This window comes from Tiliqua scincoides, chromosome 2 (assembly GCF_035046505.1).
Source record: "Tiliqua scincoides isolate rTilSci1 chromosome 2, rTilSci1.hap2, whole genome shotgun sequence".
Taxonomy (NCBI): Eukaryota; Metazoa; Chordata; class Lepidosauria; order Squamata; family Scincidae; genus Tiliqua; species Tiliqua scincoides.
Genome location: NC_089822.1, coordinates 196,245,152 through 196,270,976, shown reverse-complemented (window position 1 = coordinate 196,270,976; position 25,825 = coordinate 196,245,152). Strand labels below are relative to the sequence as shown.

At 43.0% G+C, this 25,825-nt stretch overlaps 1 protein-coding gene across 2 annotated transcripts in view; it reads right to left on the bottom strand.

Annotated features, from left to right (window-relative positions):
- The window catches only part of SAP30L (SAP30 like), a 129,411-nt gene extending 104,056 nt beyond the window's left edge, over positions 1-25,355 (bottom strand). Inside the window, exons 1-4 of one of the 2 annotated variants that reach the window (XM_066617081.1) lie at positions 24,745-25,355; positions 20,357-20,479; positions 16,896-16,994; positions 8,241-9,864 (exon numbers count right to left, since the gene is read on the bottom strand). In XM_066617081.1, coding sequence (XP_066473178.1) covers positions 9,739-9,864; positions 16,896-16,994; positions 20,357-20,479; positions 24,745-24,930 — 534 coding nt within the window. In that variant the 5' untranslated portion in view covers positions 24,931-25,355 and the 3' untranslated portion in view covers positions 8,241-9,738. Of the gene's footprint in view, positions 1-8,240; positions 9,865-16,895; positions 16,995-20,356; positions 20,480-24,744 lie in introns of those variants that run through there. The other variant, XM_066617082.1, reaches the window with a different exon arrangement.
- Between the last annotated feature and the right edge of the window lie 470 nt (positions 25,356-25,825).

Sequence of the window (25,825 nt, the reverse complement as noted above, 5' to 3'; positions counted from 1 at the left end):
GTACCTTTTTTTTAGAACACAAATATTTCAATGTGGTTTGTTTCATTGCATTCTACATGAAATTATGCATTGATTGATATGTAACATGATGTATTATTCAAACTCTGATTTTAGTGATTTTGAAAACTTGTAGAGTCACACACACACACACACGTGTCAACTTACTAACACCTTATTGCAGCAGTTCTCAAACCTTTAGCACTGGGACCCACTTTTTAGAATGGCAATCTGTCCAAGACCCATTGGAAGTGATATCATGGTCAGAAGTGACATCATCAAGCAAATTAAAATAAATAATTATAAATAACTAAATTAAAATAAAATAAATAATTAAATAAGGGGGAGCCAGCCCTGTTCCACCAAGTGAATTTTCTCTGTAGTCTGCCCGCAATAACACCCCTCCCAAAAAGAATCAGTGAGATTTCCAGTCCTCCCCAGTGCCCAGTTTAAAGTTCTTCTATTTCAGGCATATCAAGATAAAGACCCACCTGGTTTTGCAAGTGCAAAATAGAAAACATTCCCCTTACCAGTTCAAGCCTCCTTTTTTGTCCTTTTTAGTGGGGGGAGGGGGAGGCTGCCTTCTGGAGCATTTGCCGTGCTCCAGTTCCATCGAATCGGGACCATTCTGGTGTCCTCACATTCCCCTTTGCCTGGCCTGACCACCAGCCAAGGCACATCTGCCTACTCACGAGTAAACACAACCATGAGGCTGCTTCACTTTCCATAGGGCTCAATACATTTGCAGCTGGGAGGGACCTCCTCCTTGAGTGTTTTCGGGGGGCTGCATTCATTGGATCAGGACCATTCTGACGTCCTTGAAGTCCTCTCAGCCTGCCCTTTCTGACGGACTAAGGCAAGTTTGCCTACTTAGTTTCACTTTCCATAGGGCTGAATACACTGGCAGCTGGGAGGAAGGGACCTCCTTCTAGGGGGGAATTTTGGGGGCTGCGTTCATCGGATCTGGACCATGCTGGTGTCACTGGATTCTTCTCAGCCTGCCATTTTCAACAGACTATGGCAAGTACACCTACTCATGAGTAAGTGTGCGATACAGCTCACTTTCACTTTCCATAGGTCTCCATGCATTTTTTCTTTCCAGTTTTTTGGCCATAACTTTTGAAGAAAAGGGGCTATTTCACTCGGGTTTTTTGCATTGCATTCCACTGGACATTTCTCCTCCAACAGTGCATGGCATGACAGGATAGTTCCTAAAGCCGTGATTTTGGCGCATCAACCCCCAGGGCGCTTCACCCCCCCCAGCGCATCACCCGGTGCAGCCTGCACCCCCCTAGCAATGCCACTGGCTCAGCTGAAGAATGACAAGATCACTTGCATGACTGTCTCGCTACAACAGTAAAAGCAGTTTTTAAAACTGATTTTAATGGGGTGCATTTTTCCCCTTCTCCAGGCATCAGCACATTCCTTCTCATTTGCAGTGGCCATTCCTGTTGAGTTAAAGCCGTGTATAAAAAATCCATGTATAACAAGGTTGGACCTGTATTGTTGACAAGTATTGCAAGCTGTTTTAGTCATGATCCACTGTGGAAAAGCAGCATATGAAGAAGTGAAGTGTTTCCTTTTAGCTTTTATCTTCTGGTTACATCTTTACTTAAGATACAAGCAGTCTAAGCTTAAATTCAGCAAATCTCTTACCAGATGTGTCAGTAGGGTTTGCATCACCTGGTGTGAGAACTCATTGCATCATGTCCTTGATGGACCTCCTTCTGTACCAGACCATACAGAATTACAGTATCACATGCATAGCCTAATATAGCCTAAACGCAAATGGCATTTTTAGGGTTGGTATCATCCCCATTAACTTTATTTTAATCTACAACAATACAGGTCACCCAACAAATCAGTAACCAACAAAAAACCAGTGGCCAACTTGATGACTCCCACGACTGATTAAGAATTCTAGTATTAGCTCTGATACATGAAAATAAGAGCTGAATCATACTAAAATCTCATTGGCTCTTGGAACAATCAGTCTCATTGGTCAGTTTTGAGTTACAGAAATTCACTTTTTGTTACATAAAGCAGTTTTCTTTTTCTGGTTGTTTGGCCATAAGGTTTGATAGACTAAAGATAATTCAGTGTGGTTTGTTTCATTGCATTCTGCATTAAATTACACATCAAATGATATAACATGATGGTATTCTTCAAAAATACTGAGATTTTCACAATTTTGGTGTCACACACACATCCCAAATGTATCACCCAGTGCAGTTGACACCTCCCCCGCATCCCCCCTAGCAACACCACTATCTTAATTCATCTAGTATTTGCAGTACTTGGCATGTTTAGCATATTTGAAGAAAAGCAAGATAATTAAGTTTGAGGACAGAAATCCACAATTACTCTAACACTACACTCTATTGATCAGGCTGATCTCTTGCACCTTTGAGTATATACTGGCTAAGATATGGCAGGCATGTAATTTTTGGAGAGTATTTTCAGTTGCAAGGAACAGTCTTAGAGTAAGTATTTGGGCAAAGTGCACATTTTTACAAGATATGGATAAATTTGGGGTAGTTAATCAAGGAAATGACAACCCATATGAACCAAAGGACACTGCAGATAGAAAATCATGTCTGCCTAGAGAAACAATTCAGGGCTTAATCAAAAGTATCAATATAGAGTTGTTCTGTAGTTTGAAAGAAGTTTAAATGTACTGTATATGGTGGTCAGATAACTAATGAGATTGTAACTTTTTTAAAAATGTGGATGTTTCAGCTGTTATGAGTTACAAACTCAAAGACAACTTGAACAGTGAGTATGGCATTTGGCAGGAACATTCAATTCCACTGAGAGTTTGAGCAAATTTGGAGACTGTATAACTATACAAGCATATAGACAGGATGGCCAACAGGAGATCAGTAGCTGGGGTATTTGTGCATATTTTACACAAAGGTTTATAAAGTTGGGCAGCACTCTAAGTTTAGTTAGTTGTCATTAATCAATGCAATCCTATACACATGTACATGGGAGTAATTCTTGAATTTTATTGGTCTTACCTTTGAGACAACGTATATAAGACTTCCCTATAAGTCAGCCATTTTCAACCTTTTTCCGCTCACGGTACACTGTCAAGGCACTAAAATTGTCAAGGCACACTCCCAGTTTTTTACTTACATTAAATTACTATATTACAATTAATTTTTAATTAATCTAATTAATATATAGTTGGCAACCTTCAGTCTCGAAAGACTATGGTATCGCGCTCTGAAAGGTGGTTCTGGAACAGCTTCTAGTGTGGCTGAAAAGGCCGATTCGGGAGTGACAATCCCTTCCACACCGGGAGCAAGTGCAGTCTGTCCCTGGTCTGTCTCCCTGGCTATGGGCCTTCCTTCTTTGCCTCTTAGCCTCAGACTGTTGGCCAAGTGTCTCTTCAAACTGGGAAAGGCCATGTTGCACAGCCTGCCTCCAAGCGGGCCGCTCAGAGGCCAGGGTTTCCCACTTGTTGAGGTCCACTCCTAAGGCCTTCAGATCCCTCTTGCAGATGTCCTTGTATCGCAGCTGTGGTCTACCTGTAGGGCGCTTTCCTTGCACGAGTTCTCCATAGAGGAGATCCTTTGGGATCCGGCCATCATCCATTCTCACAACATGACCGAGCCAACGCAGGCGTCTCTGTTTCAGTAGTGCATACATGCTAGGGATTCCAGCACGTTCCAGGACTGTGTTGTTTGGAACTTTGTCCTGCCAGGTGATGCCGAGAATACGTCGGAGGCAGCGCATGTGGAAAGCATTCAGTTTCCTCTCCTGTTGTGAGTGAAGAGTCCATGACTCGCTGCAGTACAGAAGTGTACTCAGGACGCAAGCTCTGTAGACCTGGATCTTGGTATGTTCCGTCAGCTTCTTGTTGGACCAGACTCTCTTTGTGAGTCTGGAAAATGTGGTAGCTGCTTTACCGATGCGTTTGTTTAGCTCGGTTTAGCTCGGTATCTAATTAATACAATTAAATCATTACATGACAAAGGGCACAATCCTAACCAGGTCTACTCAGAAGTAAGTCCTATTTTGTTCAATGGGGCTTACTCCTAGGTAAAGGAGGATCGGGTTGCAGCCTTCCTCTTGCTCACAGCAGGAGATGCAAAGTAGCCACTTCTTTTTCGCTGCTGCTGTGAGGGTCAGAGCAGCTGCTTCTCCCACCCACGACTGCTGCCTGCCTCCTCTGGCCCTGTGGCACACCTGAGGCTGCCTCGCAGCACACTAGTGTGCTGCGGCACAGCGGTTGAAAACTGCTGCTATAAGTCATGATTAACAAAACTCACGATGCACCCTATAGGTTATCTTCATTTTAACCACTGTCAGCAGCAGCTGCAATAAGACTGAAAATATTAAGTATGCAATCTGAAAAACACTCTAAGGAGGCTGTAACTGAAATGAGTATTGATTCTATACAATTGTTAAACCATACTGTTTTACCCTGCAGTTTCTTCAGACTAACAGATTCATTGTTTACATAACCAGTAGAAATAGACTAAAGAGAAATGGTTTGGAACTCCAATTAGACACTTGACATGCTTACAAGGATAACGGCTTCACTTTTGCTTAAAGAAAAAAATTAGGGAATGAGATTTGATTTCTGTGCAATATACAGCATGTTTGATTTTTGTAAACAACTAAGATGTAAACCATTTTGAAATTCTCAGACATTTCCTCATTGTACCTCCTCAGCCAAGGGTAAATTTCAATGTTTGCTTCAGATGATGCAACAAGTAAGTTGATAGAAATTATTCAGTATTAGGAATATGATAAATAGGCAGAAGACTGTAATTCTATGTGAAGATTAAAATGCTGCTAATTAAATTGTTTTTAATGCATGATTTAGTCTAAATTGCACCTTTTATACGATGCACATTGAGAGCAACCATAGTACATTTAAAATATCAGTTCTATAATCCATATTTAACTTGGATGTCCTGCAGTTTAAAAAACACAAAGAAACAAAATGAATGTGGCTGTTTGCTCAATTGATCATTTATTAAAAAATGAATCTCAGGCATTTATATCATTTTTATATCCAATAGTCCAGAGTTTAATTCTCATACACAGTGGAAGGAGGGAAGACTATACATCTCAGAGAAAAGAACTCTACAGTTTCACTATAAGTTACTAGATTGTTTTACGAGTACAGTTATGTTTCACAATTAAAAATACAAGCTTACTCAAAGTATTTGGCATAAAAATCAGTATAACAGATGAAGGCCCACCAGAAAGAATGAAGGGGAAGGGATGGTGTTTTCCTTCAATAAACCTGTCATAATTGCAAGGGGCTTAAGAACACATTAGTCAATACATTTGTATGTTTTTCCCAATCTTTGCAGCAGGACAAGAAAGGAAGGACGAAGGCAACAGAAGGCAAACTCCATAAACCTAAGGGCATGGAAGGTGTTTAAAAAACTACAGAGAAAACTATTGCTAAGTGTTTCTTTATCTGATTTCAATAAAATTTCAAGTTTAAGGCATAATCCCCTTCACAAATATTTAAAACATAATTTAAAAATGCATAATTAATGAATGTGTAAAGGATACCAAAGGAAAAATTATCCTGCACAGTTATACAGCTACCAACCTTCTTCCCCCAATCCGAATACCCAAAGAACCACCACCAAGCACGTGGGTTACCCACAAGTGAGGGAGCAACAATATTCTGCTTAGTCATAGTCGGGCCCTTTAATCAGTTCTGCAGGCAGAAATATTTGTCCTAGTATAGCTGACTTGAAGCTTTGCCAGTCCCTCATTTCAGCCACTGGATGAAGTAATGCTAGTGCACTATACATGACAGTTTGCCATTCAAGACAAAACATCTTCATTAAGATGTTTCTTCCAATCACATCTAGAGTTTTCATCTTATTTACATTAGGCTTTATCAACATAGGGTAAAGTGCAAGGCTCCCAATCCCCCCCCACCCCCCCCACCCCCGTACCAGCATTTGGCTAATCTGCTCATTGCAAAATTTAGAATACTGTTCAGTAATTTTTGTCTCAGACAAGCTAACAAGAGTTGCATTTTTGGGGTACATCTTGCTCCACAGCTTTTTACTTTACGTTCCAAGTAAGATATTCACTCTTGCCATGGGCTCCTTTGGCTTTCAGATTTTTTGCTTGCCTTCAAGGGAAATCCTTTTACTGACAAACCTTTCAGGTGGCAGAAAAAAAGTCGGTTTGGCTTAGTTTTGTGAATCTATAACTCACAAGTTCTGCAAGAACAGTGGCAAGACCACCTCTTCTGAATTACAATATACCTTGAAAGAATATTTGAAATTTAAAGCAGGAATTTGATATGCAGTCTTTCTGCTGCAGCCATATACTTGAAAGCTGAATCAACCGAGTGAAACTCTTCTCAGTAAGGGCCTGACTGTTTTGTCAACTGCACTGTGTATGCTATTCTGATACTATAATATCATTGCACATTCCCCTTCCCTTTGCTCTTTCCTTCATTCCAACTCAAGGGATAAACAAAAATTGTTGCACTACCACAACAACAACAACGCACTGAGGACCACCATCTTTGATGAAGTTAACCTCATTATAGAAGATGTATCACATTTAGGTCTTCAGCTCTGATGCAAAGCCCATTAAGAACAATGATGGCCCTTCTAGCTTTAAGTGGGTTCTTAAATGGGTTTGAAGGCTTCAAACAGGTCTTTTGGTTTGGAGTAAGTTTCATTCAATATAGTCTCAGCCAGAAATATGATCTTCCACTACTAATCTGTGAGAAAGCCATCACTTCCAGGTCAAGGTTAATTGCTTAATAGCTTGAAGCCCAGTAACATTTACATTTGATACAAGAATCAAGATAAAAAACAACTCACCAGTGAACAAATATGTCAATGTGACTCTGTTCTCACATATCCTATTTTAGCCATTTCTTAAGGATACCTACCCCTTCAAGCCAAAAATGCTGATGAAGGTTTTATTAAAACCACAAGGAACTGGAAAGTTTCCTTAAATGGCATGCAGCATAATTTGCCATTATATTAAACAACTGTATTGTGGAGCTTTTGGCAATACAACATTATGGACTGTATCCTAAATTTAGGTTAGTAATTATTGATTTCAAAAGGGACTTGGTCATGACTAACTAAACTTAGGATACATTCCTAGATGTTCATAAACCACAGGTGTTCCCTGAATATAGATATTGCTGTTAATAGGATTTTAATTTCTAGCATTTGAAGCCATGGATGTGGCCCATCTAAGCTGCCAAAACATTTACTCAATACCTGTTGGTACTGAGTAGCTGAGAATAAGGCATGTACAGATTTCCCTAAAAGACAACAGTATTCAAGGATTATGACATCAGCAATTCCTTACATTAAATGGAGAGATTCTTCAACTTCCTTGCCTACTAAAACTCTTAGATATCCTGCTTCTCTTGAATGTGCTTGTATAATGAAGCAGGGAATCCAATTTTACACCAATTGATTCAATTAGGAAAAATGGTTTCCTTAATCTGATCTCAAAAGCTACTCCTGAAGAGATAGCACCCACCACTGCATTTTTCTGTAGTTATTTTCATGCTGGTTGTTGAAACTCTGCAGTTTTGCATTGAAAAATAAGCCCTAACACGATACCGTTTGTATTTTTGGTCTAGAAATGAGGCATATGGTGCTCCTCTTTAAGAATGTAACTTTTTGCCATGGTCAAACTGCAAAAATGGATATTCTGAAGCTCCAAAAGGTCAAAGACTGTCCTCTCAAGCCTTCAATTTAACTGACTGGATAGCTGGTTAAATTGATTATTTCAGAAAAGGGGCAAGTGGTGCCGTACAGCTTGAATACACAAAGTAGCAGTTTGAAGTCATTCAGTGCAGTTTCCATTTAGAGATGCATAAATGTGTTAATATAGGTACTCAATGTACATAATTGTGAGGCTGCCTGAAAATATCCACCCTAAAAATGGCATCTAATTAACTGAGATACAACATGCATAGTGACACATTCTCATGTTTCTTGAATTTGCAACAAAAACAATTATACATTGTTATAAACTTTGTACTTGCTTACTGACAAATTCTAAGTTTTCATATGCTCTGTCAAACCTAAGAATTGGAGAGACTACTGCTGAATCTTATTTTCCTTGCACAAGCAAAAGTAGTACCAAATTAAGCAGCTGTTTTTAAAAACAACCGCTACCCCCAATAAAAGGGAAAATAAAATCTACTGTTTTGATACTATGGCGTGGCTTGAATAGCACTGTTAAAAATGAGAAACAGTTTTTGAAGCAGACTCTTTCCAAGCGGCAATCACCTCCTTTATTCAGACACAAGGTCAACTGACTTCAGTGACCATTTGGTTCCAGATTATGGTGTTTAGGATTATAGTTTTATAAAAAAGCAAGGACTTGAGCTGAAAGACAAATGATAAACTTTGACAGTCTCAAAGTTTACTGTGAATAAAACGTGAAAAGGCTAGAAAGAGAATTACAACTTTCAGTAAAATTTATCTTAGACCAGGTCTGCATAACTTGGGACTAGCTAATGTAATGTGGCCCACCAGCAGCTCAAACCAATTTGTTACCAATCTGAGATTGCAGAAATGGGAACAATGAGGCAGGTGGGTCAAGTTCTGCAGGCCCATTTTCAGACCATAATTCTGCCTTCCGCACTGAAGCAAATGGGGAAGCTGTATGCACGCACATTGCATTGCACACAGAATTCTGAATTGGGGCAAGGCAGGCAGCAACACAGAGTTTTAAGTTACAATGGTAACTATCTTGTTTGTCACAGCACTTTTCAAGAACGTGCATCTCGAAAAGGCAAATGGATTAGCACCAGTTCCCATTACCAAGAATAGGGCAAATGGAAAAGACTGCCAACATCAACCAATGCTCATATCTACTAGTACCACTAGTCCTACATTATGTACATTCAGATATAGACTATTAATGCAAAGTATTCGCATAATGGCATCTGTCTTGTAAAGATAAGAAAAAATTCAAAAGACTTGGAAAAAATATCCAATTTGAACCTGACATTGTAGACTAAATCGGGTGTTTAACATATTGATTTAATGGCTGACAGCAACTTAACAAAACCATTGTTAACATCATAACCAAGACAATGAATTAACATTTTTATATTAAACTCTAAGAACCATGTGCAATGTCCCAGTTGCTACTAACTTTGTCCAAATGATGTAACTTACAGAAATGTTGAAAAAATATTTAACAATTTTACTTCTGTGAATAAGTTTCAAAAAAGATTAGAAAAGAGGTGTGGCCAATTTAAGCATTCCTCGATCATGGCTAGGCATGAGGGCCTACAGCACTGAGAATGTGGAGTATTTGAACAGACTCAATACAAGTATAATTCCATGGCACACAAATGGTGAGCACATTTAAGTTATAGGAGCCACAGACCAAGATATTGAATTAGAATTCCCATGCTGTATCTGACCTATGCCAATATACACTAAATGAGGGTGATAAACCAGCTCAAGGATGCCAAATTAATCTCATACATGAGTTGTATCAAAGATGTATTTCAATCCTCTGAATAGTCATTGTCTAACTTCTTGATTTCCACTGTGCTCTCTATCCCTTCAGTCAAATGTTAGGGCTTTGAAATGGGAGAAGTCTTCTGGAACCATGTTTTTTAAAATTCTAGACCAAAGTTGTCTATATTATTTTCTAGTTTACACTTTAATTTACAAAAGTGTTTTAACAGTTCTATAATGCACCTGATGGTTCTTTAATATTACATCTATGTGTCCAAAGGCTGCCTAATCTTCATTCTAGTTTGCTGCTTTCCGACTTCTGATCCAACCTGCTCTTGTTACTCTTCACCATGTAGATAAAATAAGCAAGGGTCTCTTTCTCATTTACCGGGATGTTCCTGAAGTGGCGACTGACAGTCTGAAAAGACAAGTTTAAAAGCCTGAAATATGGAGCTTTCCCATCACCAGTATTAAGGAATATAAAAACTCTACAAATACATATCATCATGTATTGTTCATCAGTGTTTTACTATGTCATACAAAGGCTTCAGGAGACAACCTCGAGGCAAAATCCAGAGCCGGAGTCCCTGAGGTAGTTCATGACTGAACACAGTCACGTTCTGGCAACTCCTGCGACGCCGCTGGAACCAACCGTATTGGCCTCTGCCTTTCCATTGGACCATTTCAGCGACGTGGAGAGGGGGGGATGTGCTGCATGGGTAACAGGCTATCCTCCATACCTACTTTACCCAGGCTTCGCGCATTGGAGAGGACACTCTGTTCCAGAACCACCATTCAGAGCGTGACACCATAGTCTTCCGAGACTGAAGGATGCCAACTCACTCACTTGCTATATACACATAAGCAGAGTATCATTATACAGCAGTGGTTCTCACACATTTAGCATTGGGACCACTTTTTAGAATGAGAATCTGTCAGGACCCACCGGAAATGATGTCATGACCAGAAGTGATATCATCAAGCAGGGAAATTTTTTTTTAACAATCCTAGGCTGCAATCCTACACACATTTTCCAGGAGTAAGTTCCATTTATTATCACTGTTAAAAGAATATACATAGTAGCTTGTTAAAAGTACAGGTCTGCAACATTTTCCCAAATGCAGTCACGACAGGGAGCCATTTAGTTATTTGATTTTTCTCTGTAAACCGCTTTGTGAACTTCTAGTTGAAAAGCGGTATATAAATACTGTTAATAATAATAATAATAATACCATGCTAGCATAAAGTCTAATATATTAAAAATAAAATATTGAAATGAATGGGGACCCACCTGAAATTGGCTTGTGACCCACCTAGTGGGTCCCAACCCACAGTTTGAGAAACACTGTTATACAGAAATCCTAACAACTAGGCTACAGCAATAAAACAATCAGAAAAGTCTCTAGCCAAAAGAACACTCATTGAACTACTTTTGAACTACAGGTTCTCCCAGACTGATTTCATATTGGACATGCTTGGAGATTGCCTTCATCTTTGTATATGACAATATCAAATGTGTACTCATCACTAAGATTTCCTTAGTGGGGAGACACTTGAAAACCCATGTACCAAATAAATCAGCAAATTCAGCTTGGTTGGTCACATATAACAGAAGCTCTCTTTGTCAGACATTATAAACATCCGTTTTTTAAGAAGTTTGTCCACTTTAAGCTCCAGCTACATAAGTTTACTTTTTGCTTGTTTAATCAGATTCGAATTAAGATATGCACTTTATCTGCACAGAAACGCTGTCAACTCAAAGTCAGATAATTTTTAAATAAAAGATTCATATAAATAATCCAAGGTGACCTGTGGAAGTTTGAATGTGATGTTTAAGACAAAACTGATTCAAGAATGAGAGATATACAGAGATCCTGTGCAGGGCCAAAGTTGCTCAGATTTCATATAAAATCTGAGAAGTGTGCCAGACACAGGTTTCTACTCAGAGTATGAGTTCCGAGGAGAATACAAATGAAATTTTTTGCAAATAAATCAAGTTTAGATAATCACCTAGCCTTATCTCTTTGGTTGCTCAGGGGGGCAGAGCTTTTCAACTCTGGAGAAGTTGCAGGCAACCAGCAATATAGAGATAGAGGGCCAAGACAGCCCCTGGAAAGCTGCAGCCAAAGTTAACCTTTTCACTGTTCTTGAGACTTCCTCTGAACTGAAGCCAGCCTCCTCCTCTAAGTTTACAGACCCTGTTGAAGCCTCCTTCAGTTTTGCAAATGCACCATTATTTAAGAACAGCACCCATGGAAAGCAGTGGGTCTGCTTCTGAGAAAATAGGGTAGCAACTATGTGCAGCTGCACTTACAGTAATTCCTTATTGCTTGTCTCTCTGCTGTGAATTGAACTGCACACTCCCAGTTATATGTTCTAAGTTGTATGTTATATGTAGAGCCTCTGGCACCAGGCAGTGGTTCTCAAACTGGTGGGTTGCAACCCAGCAGTTCGTGTAATGAACTTCCCCCATCCTTTTGAGGGGTGGTGGAAGGGGAGGGAGGCAGCGACGGGATCCCCAGGATCTCCCCCCTAAGGAGGGTGAGGGGGGTACTATGCATTTACTTCAAGAAGGCAGGTCTGCAGCAGGCTGCAGGAGGTGCAGGGAGCCCTGCACAGTGCTCCCAAAGGCATGGACTGTTCGCTAAAAGCGGGCACAAAACACTTCCGTTTTGCAGGAAGTGCTTTGCGCCCGTTTTTAGCAAACGTTCCAAGCCTTGGGGAGCACTGTGCAGGGCTGCGCAGGGCTCCCCGCACCTCCTGCAGCCCTGCCTTCTTGAAGTAAGTGCAAAGCACTCCCCCTCGGCCCCCCTTAGTGAGGCAATCCTGGGGATCTTGTCACTGCGCCTCCCTCCCCTTCCCCACAAAAACTTACTGAGGGAGTAAAGCTCCCTCAAAGTCTGAGAACCTCTGCCTTAAAGGATTTGATTAATGGTTCTCCTGCAGTGGTTCCCAACCTTTTTTTCACTTGCATGCTCCTTGGCAGTCCATTTCCATAAATTGTACCCTTCATATTAGCTAAAGATTTGCAATTAATCTGATATAAGCCCTCATCTCCTCTATATGAAAACCCATACTTCATGTATTCATCACAGTATTTTCTATCTGTTTGAAGAACTAAAGACTATGCCTTTTCACTGTTTTACACCAGAGAAATTCTTGGTGATAGATCACTTTCTATATTATGTTCCAGCTTTTCTACTGTATTGGTTTTCAATCACTGATTCATACATGAATTGATCACCAGAAATTAGCTGTTGATGGGGCTTTCACAGCCGACTAGTTACCTCCCTTTCTGCCTTGCTGGCCCTGCAAGGCATTCTAGAGCACTACTTGTCTTTTTCTGCCATTATTCTTTTTCAAGCACCCCTAAAGCTCCTGTCCCTGGGGGTTACATGAACCCCAGGCTGGGAACCACTGTTTTACTTGCATGTTGTTTACAGTGCACTTACTCTGATGTTTACAAAAAGGTTGTGAAGACCTGAATTAAAAAAGTAAAAAATAAAAGTGTATCTTACGTTCTTTTCCTATGTTTTTATTAAATTAGAGACTGTATTTTTATTAAATTAGAGACCGTACAGTTCTTAGGTAACAATTACTGGTAGGTTATTTTTCAGGATCTGGCCTCAGGTAAAATCAGACAAAACTATAGTCAGAAACCCCCCTAAGTTTAACCCCCCACTTATCCAAGGGACGAACAGGCCTTGCTGAGGGAGAGTCAGCATGGCTTCTGTAAGGGTAAGTCTTGCCTCACGAACCTTATAGAATTCTTTGAAAAGGTCAACAGGCATGTGGATGCGGGAGAACCCGTGGACATTATATATCTGGACTTTCAGAAGGCGTTTGACACGGTCCCTCACCAAAGGCTACTGAAAAAACTCCACAGTCAGGGAATTAGAGGACAGGTCCTCTCGTGGATTGAGAACTGGTTGGAGGCCAGGAAGCAGAGAGTGGGTGTCAATGGGCAATTTTCACAATGGAGAGAGGTGAAAAGCGGTGTGCCCCAAGGATCTGTCCTGGGACCGGTGCTTTTCAACCTCTTCATAAATGACCTGGAGACAGGGTTGAGCAGTGAAGTGGCTAAGTTTGCAGACGACACCAAACTTTTCCGAGTGGTAAAGACCAGAAGTGATTGTGAGGAGCTCCAGAAGGATCTCTCCAGACTGGCAGAATGGGCAGCAAAATGGCAGATGCGCTTCAATGTCAGTAAGTGTAAAGTCATGCACATTGGGGCAAAAAATCAAAACTTTAGATATAGGCTGATGGGTTCTGAGCTGTCTGTGACAGATCGGGAGAGAGATCTTGGGGTGGTGGTGGACAGGTCGATGAAAGTGTCGACCCAATGTGCGACGGCAGTGAAGAAGGCCAATTCTATGCTTGGGATCATTAGGAAGGGTATTGAGAACAAAACGGCTAGTATTATAATGCTGTTGTACAAATCTATGGTAAGGCCACACCTGGAGTATTGTGTCTAGTTCTGGTCGCCGCATCTCAAAAAAGACATAGTGGAAATGGAAAAGGTGCAAAAGAGAGCGACTAAGATGATTACGGGGCTGGGGCACCTTCCTTATGAGGAAAGGCTACGGTGTTTGGGCCTCTTCAGCCTAGAAAAGAGACGCTTGAGGGGGGACATGATTGAGACATACAAAATTATGCAGGGGATGGACAGAGTGGATAGGGAGATGCTCTTTACACTATCACATAATACCAGAACCAGGGGACATCCACTAAAATAGAGCGTTGGGCAGGTTAGGACAGACAAAAGAAAATATTTATTTACTCAGTGCGTGGTCGGTCTGTGGAACTCCTTGCCACAGGATGTGGTGCTGGCGTCTAGCCTAGACGCCTTTAAAAGGGGATTGGACGCGTTTCTGGAGGAAAAATCCATTATGGGGTACAAGCCATGATGTGTATGCGCAACCTCCTGATTTTAGGAATGGGTTAAGTCAGAACGCCAGATGTAGGGGAGGGCACCAGGATGAGGTCTCTTGTTATCTGGTGTGCTCCCTGGGGCATTTGGTGGGCCGCTGTGAGATACAGGAAGCTGGACTAGATGGGCCTATGGTCTGATCCAGTGGGGCTGTTCTTATGTTCTTAAGGGTCACAGAGAATTCCATGATTTTGGTTCAAAACCCTGCCCTCGACTTATCTGTGAGAACAACTTATAGGCGAGTGTCTGCGGTACTTACAGAGATATCTGATAAGTAGGCTACCATGAATTCAGATTACAAAGTGAACATTTTGACACTGTAACAAAAGCTATTGCACAAGACTGGGATAAGTTGCAAATCCAAGAAGCATCACATGGAGCTGCTAGGCATTGATATTTGGTGGCAGGTAAGGCAGCAAGAGAAGCAGGTGCTATTGTCCAGATGCTTCCCCATTAGTCCCTTGGAATAACGAGACTTTAGTTTCTGCCATTGGCCAGACACCAGAATCAAATCCTCAATTCACAAATTTTCACAAAATCCTTATGTCACTTTCTCCTCTTTAAATAAAAAGGGCTGACTTGCATTGTACTACTTCGCTGGAAAAGACTGAGGATACCTCACAAACTTTATGATAAGCTAATCAGAGGGGGCAGATCTGAACTCCGCAGAAAGTTCAGTAGGTCTTTATACTTAATGTTCACAATGGCAGGGCTCAAATTTTGGACACCGGACCAACTCAAAAATTCTCTGAGGTGCCCCAGGAAAGAGTTGCAAGGCAGTCACTGCCTCAGTTACAGGAGTGGTTAGGTCTCTTGTTGGTGTTGGTCTAGAGGGGGAAGCAGCATCTGCGAGAGTTGCTGGACTAGGGAAGGTGCATGAGAAACTGTTGCCTGAAAGAGGAGAATGGCTTCTTATGCAGGGAGACTGTCTGTCACTTGGGTAGGGAAAGGATGTCACATGAAGCACACACCTTCTTCTTTCCTCCCATAGGACCTATAGGTGTGTGTTTCTGCTTTACTTTCACTGCAGCAGCCCCATGCCAGCCTAGAAAAGGAAGTGTCACAGAGGAGAGCGAGGAAGCTTGTTTTATAGCACGTCTATTCAGAAGCCTAATGAGTTAGGTATGATTTACTCCCAGGTAAATGTGCATGGGATTGCAGCCCTAGTATCATAAACTTTAACTTTTTTTAAAGTTTTACTTTTTGATTTAAAGTCTTTTAGAATCTAGAATTAGTGGTACCACCTTTGGAGGGTTTACCTAGGGGGTGCAAAGAAGTGACAAGGGGCATTGGAAGTGATGGGATTATGGCACCATGCTGGCAAATGGCAATGTCTGTTTCTGCCTCTGCATAGTGCTGAACACTGGTGGAAATTATTGCTGGTTAGAAAGCTCCCTGCTGCATTTCTAACATCCCATTTAGGGTAGTCCTCCAACTTCTCTCCAAGCAAAGAAATAGATTCCAGATTACTAGATGTGGTGACTAAGGGTGGGCAAAGAAAGGGACTTAAGATAAACAATTGTGAGAAACCTTTTGCTGTTTGCTTATGGGGTGAGAATCTCTGGTTAATCTGCTTAGCCCACACATATACACATTTGATTCCTGTTGCGTATATGCAACGCTGGGCAGAAATGGCTTAACATGAGAAATGCTTATGCAAACAGGAAGCCCACAAAGCCCAGTAATGTTAGGGAACACTGCTCTAGCCCCCACTGCCTGAGGCACTGTGCAGTGAGCCACCTGTGTGTGTGGGGGGAAGCTTAGCTGTGCAGGCAGCTGTGCTAGCTTCTATTTTTCACTTTTCTTTTGCCTTTCCTGAAGAGCCTGGATTTAACCAGCCAGCCAATTAAGAAGTTTCAAGTCCCTGTGGTTAGTGGGCTTTTGTTTCTTGCCACACTCCCCTTCATCCTGCAATCGTACTACTTGCCTCATTTCTTAACAAATAATTTCAAAAAGCTTTGCTTTGTGCTGGGCAGGGCTCCAGTCACAATGTCCAAAAAACGTAAGGCTACATAACAGAAATTAGGAAGTTTGCTGAAAACACAGTAATGGCAAGTATCAGCGCTGGGTCATTTGGAGAGCTGACAAGGAACATCTCTCACCCTACAGGTCATTGAGCAAACTTATTTTGCATCCATGCATCAAAGCCTACCGCCTGAATGGAAAAGTAGTATAAAGGTGGGGGAGGTATTGGCCATGAGATAGTGTGTTGAGAATGCACTATTAATTGGAAAAATGCAACATTCTATCAATAGTAATTGGTTTAAGTGAACAAACAAGGAAGAAAAGAAAAACTGCTTCTTTTATATGCTCAAGCAACATTCCAAAGTCTTACATATTTCTCCATTAAAATACAGTTGGACAGAGATACTGTACTAGAAACGTGGATATTGTTGAGCATTGAGTAGTGGAACTATAAGAAAGCATTAGCTGCAAAACTGAGTCAGCATTGCTGGTGGATAAGACTCACACCACAATCATTTTATGCAGAAATCACAAAAACCTCCAGGTGTACTTACTTCTGCCAGTTGCGCTTTATTGAGGCCAGGTTTGGTTTGCAATTTGTAATGCCGTTTATAACGGCGCAGTGTGTTTACTTGAAGCTGAAACAAGTCAACCTGCAAAAGAGATAGCATGATTAACAGCAGGAAGAAAGTCATCTTTAAAATAAAAAAGGTAAAAAATCTTTACCTTTACAAGCAATCTATAAGGAACTGTGCCCTTCTATTTTTAAGCAAGCAAGCCAAGCTCAAGATATCTGGGTAACTAACATTAACACTAGAATATCCCTAGGACACATTATTCCCAGTCTTCTACTGAATGAACAGTTGGAATGGGCAGCCTGGATTGCGGCCAATATGGATGCAATGATGGGAACACATTATCCTAAGCACTTCATGTGACATAGAAAGCTAACATTGTACCATAAGTCTGTTCTTTGTTTAATCCTTTAGGAGGACACTCTATTCTACTTGTACACAAAGTTAAATGACACAAATGCCTAAAATATTCCACCACTGTTTTTATGTATGCTTTTCAGTATGAAAGCCACATTCAAGTTTTCTTTGACGGCCACATTTAAAAAAAAATTAAAAAGATAGTTCTGAGGTTGAATTTCTCAGAATGAATTAAACTTTATCCAACTACTAAATACAGTACTATTCCGCTAGAAAACTTGAAAATCACTGTACAAGGATAGCTACATCAGTATGAGCAGAGAAAAAACACTTACAGTGCAAAAATTAAGTGCAAACACAAATGGGATAGTAACAATACTGTGCATGGCTTCAGAATCCTTTGCCCTTTTCTTAGCTCAGAACTACAGAAACATTTATGTGCCTAAAGAAAATGAATTTATTACTTTGGGATATTAAAATTCTGTAAGATTTCAGAAATACTTACCATTGCAGACTCACTTTAAAGGGACTCAATTCCCTTGCTACAAGCAGTTTTTACTAGATGTAGGGTGGAAAAACAAACTTATACATTGATATATCATTTAACAACAAAGTTCCAGAGACCCGAGTGATACTCTGACATCTCAATTTAGACCAGTGGTCTCCATACTGGAGACAGCTGCGCACTAGAAAAGGCATCTGGAAACACTACTTACCATTCTGCTGAGGAGCCACCTTTCCCTGCCACTGATCTCCCCCAAACTCCTAGTGCAGTGGGTGATGAGGCAACAGAAACCAGAGGCGGCTGGCCGGAACATAGTTTGGGACAGATTGGTGGTGGGGAAAGGAGGCTCCCCCACAGAATGGTAAGTGCCATTTGTTGGAGTTGATGCAACTCCATCTGCTGTCCAGAGGGGGCAGGATGCTGTGCAGAAGGGGTCAAGCTATGGGCCAGTGAATCTGACCTTTCTACCTGTTCTCTCTGTGATCTTTGTGGGGTGTGGCCCTAACCCTTTATCCTTCCCTTCTCCTCTGAGCACTTTCTCTTGTCCTCTGACCACTGACCTGTTAAGATGGGCACACCAGGGCTCTGATGCCCAGGCCATCTTGAGCACAAGGCATGCAAGGCGAGGCAGCTCCAAAACCTTGCTATCTCTAAGTGTTAGCTGAACCTCTGATCCTAATCAGATGCTGTAAATATACACTCAGTGGAACTGTAAGTAAATAACTTCTTTCTGCAACTTTAACAAGCCATTGCCTCTTTGTCTTTTTTTATTGATTAGCAGTCAGCCAGTTGAGGGAGGTTCCCTGGGGTGATACCGAAAAGGGGGGTCTGCTGCATAAGCTACTCTGCTTCCCCCCCAAAGAGGAAACTATTTTCAATTTCCTCGAACATCATTCACATGGGGGAAGGGTTAGGAAGGGCACTGGATCAGGCCCATGAGCCTGAGTTCAGAGAGCTCTGATTTAGACCATGGCAGGTCAAGTGACACCATACACTTTAAGAACCCTTGGTACATGCTCTTTCAGGGCTAAAAAAGCTTCCCCCCAAAAAAACATACTTTCACAGCACATAATACTGATAGAGGTTAAACACTACTTCACTAAAAAAAAAAATCTCAAAAGAATTAAAGAATTTCCTGAAGATGGGGACAGAATCCTTTGATGTAAGGAGTCGCCTGGCTGATTAGATCTGTGTGAGGGGGCTTATTACAGAGAGGGTGGTAAATTCACCCATGAGGGAGAAGGTCCTGCTAATGGCATTAAACAGGTGGTAGTTCACTCCCTCCTGAAAAAGTCCTCAGAATTCTTCAAGATGCTTCTCCTATGAGACAATTAGAAAACACTACACAATTGAAAGAAAGTTTCACCAAATGACATTCAAGACATCTTGTGCTGAGTATTCTATATTCTGTTATTCTAAACTGGGCTTCAGGGAAGAAAGAATAAGTTTCTTAATGTGGTAGTTGGTACCCTTCAAGTTCATATTCCTCCTCTCATGGATTCCCTATGGCAGTGGTTCTCAAACTTTGAGGGAGCTTTACTCCCTGAGTAAGTCTTTGTGAGGGAGGGGGGACAAGGGAGGTGCTTGTGACTTATTTTCAGAAGGCAGGGCTGCAGCAGGCTGCAGTAGGTGCGGGGAGCCCTGTGCAGCCCTGCACAGCGCTCCCCGAGGCTTGGAACGTTCAGAGAAAGCAGGCGCAAAGCACTTCCGTTTTGCAGGAGGCGCTTTGCGCCTGTTTTCAGTGAAAGTTCCAAACCTCAGGGAGCACTGTGCAGGGTTGCACAGAGCTCCCTGCACCTCCTGCAGCCCTCCTTCTGAAAGTAAGTCATAAGCTCACCCCCCAAAAGGATGCGATCGCTTCCCTGCCTCTCCCCTTCCGCCGTCCCTTTACCTTTACACGAACTGGTGGGTCGCGACCCAACAGTTTGAGAACCACTGCCCTATGGTATTCCCTATACATCTTGCTAGGGAGGCAGGCTGCTGCTATTGCAAACCCACCAACCTATGGACAGAAAAAGAGGTTGGCAGTTAACATCCTTCTTCTACGACTACTTCTGTTGATCACCTATATGAGCTGGTTGTGGGGCAGGAGAAAGAGAAAATAAATCCATGCATGGCCAACAGGGAGCCTAGCAGGAAAAAGTTTTCTTCTCCTTCCCAGCACCATTCTAGCAAACTAGCTGAGGTAGCATGTTAAACATAAATAGCATACTACAGTTCAACCTACTCTTTCCTTTCCAACCTCTGTATATCCCTTCCTTGGACAGCAGATTTGATGTCAGGAAGCAGCTTCTCTAGGCTTCTCTTCTGGTATGGAAACCTTAGCCCAGTGAGTCCTTTAAGGAGGCACTGAGCTGAACATTCTAGCATTAAAAGTGTATATATTATGTCCTTCTACCCAATGAATTCAATAAGACAGAACTACCTTATACATTTTAAGCAGTGTATCTACTATGCTACCTTTAGGCTATATACAATGAATAACAAAGGTCCAAGGAACACAAAGTTTGGTCACAGCTCATGAAAATACAATCAGGGCAAAAACAGAAACAGCGGGCCATTTCAGCATGTTATATACCTCTGGAACATCTACTTCATGCTCTGGAGAGTCTCCCCCATCATCACTGGTCTTCCTTTTTCTTTTATTTCGAACACTCTGAATGAAGTTCTTGTGGAAATCACATATATATAGGTGTCTAACCTACAAATTCAAAAAACAAAAATGGAGGGGAAAGGAACAGTAGTCACCACACAATATAATAGGATATACTCAGTTGCAAAACAAATGAGAAGTCACAAAATTTTAGCAGCACAGAACTGGGCTTTCCACACTCCCTGTCCCCCCCTTTTAAAGTACCATCACCTTAGCAACTTATGGGTTGCTAAGCGCAAAGCAGCTTTGTGACCCTATCAGGACCCCATTAAATATCATGGGATCTCTTCTGGTCCCTCTGTAAGAGGTAAAGGAAGCTTTTCCAACATTTACCATCTTATACAGCAGACTGCTTCAGTTCAGCAGACCTAATAGCCCAAGCTAGCAGAAAGTTCCTATCGTCACTTCTATCAGCATGCCTTCTTCAGGTACCAAAGAGAAGTAATTCTTCAAATATGAACCTACAAAGGGAAAAATCTGGAGGCTGGAAAACTGAGACTGGATTTGGAACTGGGAGTTATGTATAGAGCAGCTTAAATGATAGAATTTAATTTCCCTTCCCTTCTACTTGTCATGGATATGTACGTGTTAGGCCTTGGTTAGCATACGAAGCCTGAACCAAACTAAGTCAGTAACGGAGAAGTGGCTAGCAGTTCCTAGCTGCAAGAATGTGAGTAAACAAACAAAAAGATTGTTCTCTCTCCTTTGCCGGCCAGAAAGGACAGACAACAAGAATTACAACCCATTGGAATGTTTAACACCTCAGTAGACTGAGGGGCGCCGGAATGGAATGCAGCTATGGATCTCCAGTTGGAGTAAGAACTAGGAGGGCTAGCAACCAAGCCAACTTCGGGAAGGTTCTGTCCTCAAAAGTTTCTGATTGGATGGTCTAAATAAGTATGAAGTCACCTCAGTACTATTAGCATAAGTATAATAATGAGTGCCCCAAGGGGTGTCCCCGTTTCTTCTTGGGCAGAGTTTTTGGGTGCAACATCCTGCACACTGTGAGCTCCTTTGTCCGCCTTGGGCATCTGGCCTCACAGGTAGCCTGGAGCTAAGAGATCTACAAGAGTAGCTGACCCAGGTGAGAGTTAGGGATTAATAGAGATAGCCAGCTAGCTTTATTATTTTATTGCTGATATGTTTCCTAGATGTTTATGCCTCTAGCATTTGCTGCTTTATGTAACCTTATGTACTTAGTAAACTAAAATCTCTTTTACCAAGTTGTTTCATTGTCTGTTGGGAACAAAGGTTCAGAATCCTGCCTAGCCATCCAGCAAGCTACCAAGTACTCACTGGGGTCTAGTAACTTGAGGACTGAAGCCTTAATTGGAGAAAGAGCTCAGTGCCTGCAAGGGATGGAATTAAGCCTAGAGGGTCTCAGCGTTCCTGGACTGAGGCACTCGCACATACAGGGTGGTGGCAGTACTACTGGACGGGGGGGCCTTGAGGGCTTTAGGGTTCGAGAACCAATAACTCTGAGCACCCCAAACCCCCCCCCCTAAGTTTGCGACACTGCTGTTACACTATGTGACTATATTCTGAATTGGGGAATTATTGGCAGTTATGCATTCAACATGAGGTGCCAGTTTGGGTCACTGTGCAATTTTTAAAAAACCTGTGAATAAGCCTTCAAATGGTAAGAACCAAGTTAGTCTGAGGTTTATGATTTACTTCTTCCTCAGAAAGGTTAGTGTGGGTCATGCTTTATATAAAATTTACTGAATTACAAGTCTATAGCTCAGTGGTAATTTTTCTAGCACCAGGATCCACTTCTTTAAAAAGACACTCTATTGGGACCCATTTAGCTTTATGAGACTTAAAAGGTGATCTAGAAATAAATGATATTATTTAGAAGTAATATTTTATTTGCAAAAAAACCTCAATTTCTCATAATGAGGTAGCCCTAATGAATAGCCCCAAGGTTTGAAGGGCTTAGTTATGTGACCCAGACTTCACTTGCCTCCACTATCTGTCATTGATGGACTTGGAAAAAACACTCCAGAAAAAGACACTCAAACATTTATCAGCCTTGTTATACATGGATTTTTTTATACACGGATTTGACTCAACACTAATGGCCCTTGCAAATAAGAAGGAATGTGCTGATCCCTGGAGAAGGGAAAAAATTCATCCCTTTAAAATCACAGTTTTATCTGTGATTAAAGCAGTTAAAAAACTTTTTTTACTGTTGCAGAGACAGTCATACAAGTGATAGCAGGTATAACCTAAATATTCACAGATTTTTCTATCTCAAAGCTGATGAGAAGGGCCCTTTAAATTAAAGGAAAACAGTCCTTTAATAATGCCAGAGAGGACAGCCACTGACATTCCATCAACCATTCTTTGCAGACTTCACTCCTCCCTTCCCCCTGAGCACATGAAAGAAGGCTAAATGGCAGCGATTATCACCTTCTCCATTCTTTCCCCCTTGCTGGGGCTCCTGGTGAAGGGAAGGATTGCTGCCTCCTAGTGAAGCCTAAGCTCCTGGAGAGAGAGACTGATGGCCTCTGTGTGCATTACAAAGGTCATCAAGGCTGTTTTTAAATCACCAGAGCAAAGAGCCTTTGTTTTTTAAATTGATTTGCTATAGTGGGTTTTTTGCCATCCACATGAGTTCTTAGAAAGGAACCCTGGGGATAATGAGACTCAACCTGTATTTATACAAGTTTGCAAACTACAGGAGTTGTTTGCAGGGCAATGAGCAGCTATTTTGCAAACTGCAGGAGCTCAGCTCTTTGTAGGGCAACTCATTTGTCAGCTCGACGTGTCCATTTGCACCAGGACCCTGTATTAAAGTATTCAAGTAGCATCCACACAACTTTTTGTTTTTTTATAAGGAAGTATATGGTTTTCCTTCACTCCCTCAAAGTGCCAGTGGCATACAAGATGCCCCTACTACATCTCGGTGTAGTCACCCTGGTGAGCCAGGGTGGTGTAGTGGTTTGGGGCTCAGGTGGACTCAGATCCGAAAGACCCAGGTTCAAATCCCCCCTCAGCCATGAAGCTTCCTGGGTGACCTCGGGCCAGTCACTTTCTCTCAGCCTCACCTACCTCACGGGGTTGTTGTGAGGAAAAAAGGAGGGGAGCAGCCATGTACACAGCCTTGAGCACTTTGGAGGAAGGGCAGTATAAAAATGTGATAAAATAAAATAAATACATTTACATAATATTACATTTATATATCCTCACCTTAATCCTTAACCCATTCCTGCTCAGCCCACAGGTGTATATATCTCTGTTGTGCAACACTGGACAGAAATGGCTTAAGAATTCAGGGTTACAGTCTCATTTTAACTACATAAGACAACTGCACCCTACTTATACCATTAACTGCTGTGCCCATACCCTATGCGCAACTGTCCTGCCACACTACGTATAATGAACCAACTGGTATTGGTTTCTTTCCCTCTAACTCTCATACAATTAAAAAAAATACTTTTAATTTAGTCAGCAGTATCAGTTTCTCTCACTCTAAGGCTGCAATCCTAACCACACTTTCCTGAGAGTAAGCCCCACTGAATAAAATAGGACTTAGTTCTGAGTAGACCTGGTTAGGATTGTGCCCTCACTCTCACAGTTTTTCACTCCAATTCTCACAAAATAAGAAATATACTTTTAATTTAGTCTGTTAACTTTTTCCTTACACACTTGACAACGTACCCTCACTTGTTAGCCTTGTATCTAACTTTTTTTTACTCTAGTTAATAGCATTTATATACTGCTTTTCAAGTAGCTTTTTACAAACTTTTTTTTGCCATTTGCAACCCATATTTGATTAAGGAAAGTAAAGGCCCAATCCAGTCCAACCTTCCAGCACCGGTGCAGCCACAATGCAGCCCCAGGGTAAGGGAACAGGTGTTCCCATACCTTGAGCATGCCCCTACACCAGCCACGCTACACCAGCACTGGAAAACCGGATGGGATTGGGCCCTAAAGCTGCCTATACAAAGGCCGCTGTGCTAGGAACAAGTGGCAACATACTTCCAAAACATTCACTTCACAGCCTTTGGGACTCCTCCGGTGGTTTTAGGCGGGGAGCTTTGCTGAGCGCGGCTTTCTGCCCAACCCACATTTGCAGCCCAATCGTGCTCACGCCTTCTCAGGAGTAAGCCCCACTGACTCCAATGGGACTTACTTCTGAGTAGGCGCGCAGGGCTTGGGCTCTGGTCCCTGTTGCTTACGGGGCAGAGGGCTCAGCAGCCGCCGCGCGGGTTTGTGCACCGCCCGTAAGGCTTCCGGAGGCGCAGCCAGGCAGGCAGGCGTCCCGGGAGCAGCAGGAGCCGCAGGCGGAGCTCCGGGCCGGGACTCACGCTCTTGTCGATGTCCAGCTTCAGCTTCTTCTGGGAGATGCTCTTCTGGACCCTCTTGCTGAAGGAGGCGTTGCCGGCCGGGCGCGCGCAGCGGTCGCCGCCGTCGATGAGGCAGCAGCTCTGCCCGTAGAAGGGCGCGCAGGGAGGCCCGTCCCGGCTGTCTTCCTCGGTGCTGAAGCCATTCATCGCAGCCTGCCGCCTCCCCCCCTCCCCGGAGCGCCTCGGAGCCTCCTCTTCCGCGGGGCCTCTCCGCCGCCGCCAGCCTCAGGGGCGCAAGAGGTGGGCGCCCCGGACACGCTGCTGGCGGGCGCCTCGGGGCCCCCAGAAGCCCGGCCGCTCCCCTCCAGGGGCCCCGCCCCGGCCTCAGAGCATGGGGGCTCCCGGCGGCGGCGGCGACTCCCCTCCGCTCAGCGCCCGGCCGGCGAGGAGCTCCGAGCCGCCACCCGGGCTGCCCAGCTCTGAGCCTCCAGAGCCGGCAGCCCGGTCCTGCCGCCAAGCCGCGCCGGCCCCCCCTCGGGCGAACCGTCCCCGCCGCAGAGCAGAGCCCGGCCGGGAGCCCTAGCGCGCCCCGTCCTCGGCTCTCCACACGCACGACCTGCCCGCTGCTGCTGCTGCTGCTGCTCCTCCCGGAACGGAAGTCCCGTCTCCGAGCAGCCATTGGCTCCCGGCACACGGAAGGCGGGGAGGATGCCGCAGCTCATGCAACCCGCTGGCCGGAGCAGCTGCCTGTCCTCGGTGATAGGCTGCTTCCTGCACGGGGCGGCCGCTCCACGGTGTTTGAAGTCCGCTCAGAAAAAGAGGGTGAGGAGGGGGGCCTCCGTTTAAAAGGCGGGTCGAGGAAGTTAGTTAGAGCACAAGCCCAGGCAGGTCTACTCAGAAGTAAGTCCCATTAAAATCAATGGGGCTTACTCCCAGGAAAGTGTGGATAGCAGTGCAGCCTAAAGCTGCACACTATCCACACTTTCCTGGGAGTCCTATTGAACACAATGGGACTTCCTTCTGAGTAGACATGCATAGGATTGTGCCACCTGCAAGCGGGCTGTGGTCCTCTTTAGGGTGCCACGAGGCTTCATAGCGATCT